The following is a 7009-nucleotide window of genomic DNA, read 5'->3' as shown; positions in this document are numbered from 1 at the left end:
GGGGGAGGGGGGGGGAGAAGCACGTCTCGGGGCCTCATACTAGCGATCCGCCGGCTCTATAGCCGGCGGATCGCTTGTATATTAACGGGCATCGCTGCCTCTTTTCAAATAGCGGGGATTTCCAGGACGTGTATACACGCCCAGTTACATCCAAGAAGCTCCCGGCCGGCCGTGTATGAACAGCGGCTGGCCGGGAGGTAGTTAATACAGTATTGTATGTGTTAGGATGCTATAATATTGGTATGTACATTGCAAACTTATAACAGTTTGGTCTGTTACATGCATACATGTTGGGGATGAATTGGTCAGTGCTTGTAGAATGGAATCTGCCTCAAGTGTGGACATCATCTTCAACATCAATTCAGCTTGCTGCTCAAGACCAACCTCCAAACGAGCATCCAGAGCTGTGGAATTGTTAAAATTAACATGTAAAAATACAATTCCCGAAAAACTATACAAAAATTACAGTTTATACAGTATTTATAGTTTAGAAATCGGAAAAAAAAACACCTCATCAGAACACTAATAAGCAACAAGGGATTGCTGACGCAATTAAAGGTTACCTGAAATCGGAGTTCCTGTCTTGTCATCTGCGCACACACAAAGGAGTTAAGAATCTTCACACAAATCGCGTGAATATTCACTTATTTTATCCAATTATATGCAGATGAACAGAAATTTGCTTTTCATATGATAAAATAATTGAAGTGAATGCTCACATAATTTGAGTGAGGTTTCTCAAATCGCCTCTAACCTTCTGTGTGTGCAGTGTGTAAAGTCAGGCAATGGACTGGAAGCGACTATTAAAGGAGAACTATTGGGAGAGTAAAATGCACTCTTCCCAACAGTTTGAGCTGGCTTGTGACACTGCAGCTGTTACATGACGGCTCTATAGCTCCAGAATGGAATGATCACAAACCGTTGATCACTCAGCTCACGACTTCTCCCTGCAGAGAGTAGTGACTCAATGGAAGGACAGACAGGAGAGGAGGTGGGCACAGCTGGTTCTGGCTTGCTGCCAATCAGGCAGTGGGGTGGATGCCAATAATATTGTTGAGATCTTTCCTGGATGCAGCGCAGCTCTGCGCTGTCAGCATATAGAGGGCAGTAGCCCACAATATGCCGAGTTTGGGTTACAGAAGTAAATATGACCCAAAAGAGAACTAAAAGACAAAAAAAAGGTTTTGCTGTAGCTCTTTTAAGCTGGCCATACCCTGTAACAATAGAACAGATTCCTCCATCCATGTTAAATAGTGTGCATGGATGAATCTTACCTGTATTTTTTGTATTCTGAAAGCGACGGGCGTAACAGTGACTGCAGCCAACATGTAGTAGTCAGTATTCTGACAGTGGTCTGTGTCTGCTGTCAAGATACAATAGCCAAAGTAGGAGATTCGTTCATCCACGCTTTTAGCATTGGAGAAATTAGCTGAGATTTTTGTTTTGTTAAGTCCTCATGCTGAACAAAGAAAATCAATTTGCGTAGGGCCACCTTAACTCATGACTCCCCAGACAAGCCAAGGATAAATAAAGGGGCCCAAACAACCCTTAGCCCTCGTTCACACCTGAACGTTTTGTAGCGCGTTCTACGCTCGAAGAACGCTCTACAAAACGCTCAAAAATATAAATTGCATTGGAGTCAATGGACTCGTTCCCACCTTGCCGTATTTCGGCCCGTCCCGAACGCGCTACAAAACGGCCCACGCCTGAAAAGGTACAGGTACTACTTTGGGCCGTTTTGTAGGGCGTTGTCCATTGGAATACAGCCAAGTAGCCTTCGGAATCGCGCGACGGTCGCGCAACTTTTTTACCGCGAATGGCAGTAAAAAAAAATTTGCAATACGCCTAGGTGTGAACGAGGGCTTACAGATAAGGTGTAAATATTTGGATTCTCGTAAAAGCTCAAATCTTCAATGGTTTTCTTTTTTTACTGCTTGAAATACAGGCATTACTAAGTCTGTAGATATACATTAAGCCTTAGGGTTATTAAAAAAAAAAAAAGGATACAAAAGCTACTATAAATAAAAAAAACCCATCAAGATAAAAAGTCAAGCATTATTTTATGACAACAGATATCTGTTATTTACTTTTGGACAACATTGACAAAAGTTATACAACATAAAACAGAAAATGCTTACCCTGCGAAACCGATACTGTCACTGTCTGTGTACCATTCTTTTCCAAAGTGGCTGCAGGTTTGGCCACCGGAATTCCAACACCTCCAATGTAAGGGTTGTAATTGTAAGTGCCATAGTCGGCGCCCCAATAATCATACCAAGTGCTGCTGATTGGCTTTTGGTGAAAAGAGGAAAAAGCTCTGATTGAATATGAACAAGGCATTTCAAACTACATACAAACATTCAAAAAAATTACCAATCCTTGTCAATGACATTATTGCCGAGTCAAGAACAACTCTATGGGGAGTATAAGTGTTGGTGTTTTAGTAACATGCTACATATCTAGTGTCTGGTTGCAGGGCAGGGTCTGGTTGCAGGGCAGGGTGGTATTAACAGCTTGAAAAAGGTTGTTCCTATGACACCAATTAACTTTTACATTTTGTAGACCAGTATGCCAAACAAACCGGCACTTGAGTCCTAAAACAGTGCATGTTTTGCAGATAACGTTACATACGCACAAAGCAGAAATGTAGTGATTGGCATTCCAGCAATGCAAATTAGCTGAGTGGATATTGAAAAACAAAATGATTTGAAGAGATAAGGTCATTCTACAGGCTAAGATTGTAAAGTAGCAATGGGGGTGCATTTGCTCTTTTGGCTTACTTGCCATGAGTGATGTAAGAGATTAACTAGGCTATGTGCTATTTACACCTAACTACATAAGATAATTAACCAAATTTCAGAACAAACAAGGTTCTTATAGTTGTACACCTGAAACAAAATTATCAGAAAGGTTTTTAAAAGTATTTACGGGAAGAGTGCATATACTTTGAACTGAACAGCTGTGTCACCTTAAACTACAGAAACAATTGTTTATACAATCTATATTGTGAACATTTATCCCTGCTACTCAAATGGCTGCATGCCCTTTTTTTGGGTGGATTAAGCTACACTTATCTGTATAAATAATAATAACAAAAAGGTCTTAAGAGGACCAGCTACCAGTATATCTGTACTACATTCATCAACTGGATTAATGTATTTGGAAATCTGCTCTATCCATTACTATATACAAAATTCAACAATCGTAAGCTAAACAAAGGATCTGCAGTAAGAACTTGTCAATTAGGGGTTTTTTTGTGCACAACAAAATCAAGTTCACTACTAAAAAGCTTTGTCTATAGGAAGTAGGACAACAAGACCACAATGTTGGTCCTTACCTATGAGCTAAACCCAACAAAATGTATTGTAATAAATACATTTTAATTTGTACTGAACAGTCGTTAAAGAAAAAAAAAAAGCACAACCAATCATGCAGGCATAGACATAGTTGCGTAAGGGAGGGATCGATGTCCCCAAAGCAACAAGAAACTTTTTTTTTTTTTTTTACAGCAAGCACGCTTGAAAAACGTTTCAAGATGGCATGTTAGGGACATAATAAAATAAGTAATAAATGTGTGGATAGCAACTAAAAACAAAGTTGCCAATTAAACAAATTTAGGCTAGAATTCCAGTCAAGCTGTCCAGAGGAGTGTAAGCCAAGGCAAGCCCACAATTAGTGGCATAATACAAATAACCCTGGGAAAAGGAAAGCAAAAATCTACAAGAAAAACTGACCATCAGGGGACAGGTATTTCCCAATAGTAACCTAATTTCCAACTATGGCCTGTATGTTAGAAAAGCAGTAAACCTTTGATGAAAAAGGTGCAATTCGTTGGTCTATAATACCAAATAGGGGGAAAGGAGGAGAGCAGCTGACGAGACAACACTGTTGGCCAATCTTATTTGAAAAGTCTACAGGAAAAAATTCTCATTACCAACGATAAAGTTCAACCGTGATTGAGATAATTGTGGAAATAGTCAGCTGACCTGGAGCATTAAAACTTATAAGATGAGATTACTCAGGATGATGAACAAAACCAGTTGACAAAACAAACGCTTAAAAGACCTTAAGCTTGGAGGTGCCGCAGGACATTTTCTTAAAAGGTGCAATTTAGTACAAAGACATCACACAGAAAAAAAAAAAACCTACCTTTAGAGTTTACATTAGGGGATCCCTAACATGAACTAAAACTTTGAAAAAGGGCTTATACACTGCCTGGCCAAAAATGTCACCACCTAGATAAGAGCCTTCCACTGGATAAGTGTTCTGATCTAGGGTTGCTTCAGTTGGTCAGGTCTTAGTTAAGCAACATGATATCCCCAGAAAATGAGGTCAGCTGCCTTCCTTAACATATTAAATGACTGATGGCATGGGCATATTCTAAGATGACAATGCCAAGTTTCATCGGGCTCATATTGTGAAAAAATGGTTCAGGGAGAAGACTGTAGGCAGTGGCCCAACTCTCCCATCATAACTACAAGCTCTACTAGAAAAAGTAATACAACTCTGAATGGAAATAAATGCTGTGTAATTGTATAAGCTTATTGAAACTATGGCACGGAAAATGCATGCCGTAATCATAAGGTACGGTTAGGTTCACACCTGGGCGATCCATGACCACGTGGCAATCGTGTCGCCGTCGCTGTCCCCGCCGCAATCACGGGCGTCCATCCATCCTGGGCAAACATGGCTCTATGCACCGAGAACGGAGGGAGATCAGTACCCGATCTCCCTCCGCTCTCCTCCCGGTCTCTGAATGCAGGAAATGGTGTACATTACATCACTTCCGCATTCCTCTGGCACTCTCCGGTACAGAAACCGGAGAGAAGCTGATGAAGCAGATCTGTGCTTCATCAGCTTCTCTGGGGGTCCCTAGGTGACATTAGGGGTCTTGGAGACCACTGATGTCTCCATAAAGGGGACCTGTAACTGTAATTTATTACATAGGGTACTTATTAGCACCCTATGTGACAACAATAAAGTTAAGTGTAAAAAAAAGTTTTAAAAAAAAATTCTCACAAAATAAAAAATGTACGCACAAAACAAAAAAAAAACCCACACATTTTTTTTTTTTAAAGTCCCCCACCCCCACATAGATGCACAATAATGCGTTAGATGCGCCTAGACGCGAAAACGACGATTGCTCCAATTATGCTGCACGTGTTACATATCGCCGCAAACGTCGCAATGAGAGCAATAATTTTAGGGCAATCACTGATAACACTAAACTGATGAGCGGTAAAATCTTTTAAAGCGTCGCATACGACCAATTTTGGCTATGGTGTTTTTTGCGATTTCGCGGGCGCTCGCAATTTTAAGGCTTGACATGTTTGGTGTCTATTTACCTGACGCGATCCCGCCTTTTCTATTTTACCAAAAAATTGGGTAAAAATAAATGTTTCCTAAAATAATAAAGGGAAAACCATTTTTAAAAAAATATTTTCGGTACTTTTTTGTTATATAGTAAAACATAAAAACCCCAGTGGTGATTAAATACCACCAAAAAAAAGCCACATCTGTCCCCCAAAAAATGGTATAAAAATCATTTCAGTACAGCGTTGCATGACGGAATAAACGTCAGTCAAAGCGCCGCAGCTCTGAATACTGAAAAATGGCCTGGACAGGAAGGGGGTGTAAACACCCCGGTCAGCAAGTGGTTAAACAGCTTTCAGAAAGACTACACAAAAAAAGAAAAATACCAAACCTAAGCTAACCAAGGAAGACCGATCCTGTAAGGTCACAAGTATCTCCCATTTAGAGATACTGAGCAAGACATTCGGCCTAGTAAACATTGAAGACCCAGTGCTTTGGGCTGGGGTACAGCCCACAGTGGAGAGGCAACTTAGTCTTATTTGTGTCCAACGTCTTTTAGGTAGGGCATATACCACAAATTTGAAAGGCTGAATATCTCAAAGAAAGAAAAAGAATCATAACCCATTTCAAAATGTACAAATGACTGATTTATGGATTAACATGTTAACAGGGCAACTCCATCCCAAACAGATTTCAGCTCAATTGGGCCCACTTAAATTGTGTTTGACAGCAGTAGCCTTTTAAGGCCACAAAACTTAAATTTAACATGTCATCACAGATACATAAACTCTTTGCCTTCCAATATTTTTTAAAATAAGAACTTTATCAGGTTGGTCCTCATGACTGCCTGCACCACTAAGTACCTCACCCAAAAAAAGACAGCAGCCAGCAAAGTTAAAACTTCTAGGTCAGTTATTCAGTGAACATTGAAAAGAAGGAATACATCCTGCAATCTTGCAGCTCGTAAAGAGGCAGCAATTACAGAACCCATAGTGAAGGGTTTAGCTGAATATTCTTCATTTTTCACAAACTAAACAGCATTGTACAAATAAACTAAAAAACGTATACATTTTTATTAGGCATAAAATGACTGTGGTCATGAGTATGAAATCATGCAGACATTAAAAAAAATTAAAACGTTTCATAATAGTTACATGCCATACCTTGAAGACTTTAGCTGCGAGGGGATCTTTCTCCAAATCAATATCTAAAGGATCAATATCAACTTCCATCAGGTCTTGCAGTAATTCAAGGTCAATTTCTTTATCTTTATCCAAAGATGATAGAGGAGGAGCACCTTTGGGTGATGAAAACAGCTTTAATACTGCCAAGTACTGATGTCTGCCATCTAACAAAACTGGGCCATGAGGAAGATTACTGGGCAATTTTAAGGCTGTACTTTCATACTTTGTTTCGTAGCATGTAGAGCCATAAGAAAATACCAGTCTCTGGGCTTTGTATAAGCCATAACTATTATTGGCAGACTGCAACATCATCTCATTTGCAAAGTTTACAGTAGTCCCAGTCCATATATAAAATAGAAATATAATATGCTATTCAGTGGCAGAAATAGATCTTTTTAAATTTGAACTTTATATTTCCCCCCCCAAAAAAATAATAATGGTAATCCCCATAGGAGGCCTAATACACCTAATCTACAAAAAAAAGAAAATCTATTTATATTTAAAATAAACTA

At 39.5% G+C, this 7009-nt stretch overlaps 1 protein-coding gene across 1 annotated transcript in view; it reads right to left on the bottom strand.

Annotated features, from left to right (window-relative positions):
• The window catches only part of BIRC6 (baculoviral IAP repeat containing 6), a 258916-nt gene that overhangs the window by 143474 nt on the left and 108433 nt on the right, over positions 1–7009 (bottom strand). Inside the window, exons 40-42 of the mRNA XM_018552891.1 lie at positions 6468–6610; positions 2139–2292; positions 288–404 (exon numbers count right to left, since the gene is read on the bottom strand). Of these exons, the coding sequence (XP_018408393.1) occupies positions 288–404; positions 2139–2292; positions 6468–6610 (414 nt within the window). The remainder of the gene's footprint in view (positions 1–287; positions 405–2138; positions 2293–6467; positions 6611–7009) is intronic.

Source organism: Nanorana parkeri, unplaced genomic scaffold (assembly GCF_000935625.1).
Source record: "Nanorana parkeri isolate BGI_ZX_2015 unplaced genomic scaffold, ASM93562v1 scaffold100, whole genome shotgun sequence".
In the NCBI taxonomy this organism is placed as follows: Eukaryota; Metazoa; Chordata; class Amphibia; order Anura; family Dicroglossidae; genus Nanorana; species Nanorana parkeri.
The sequence above is the reverse complement of the archived record's forward strand: the minus strand, read 5'-3'. Positions and strand labels throughout refer to the sequence as shown.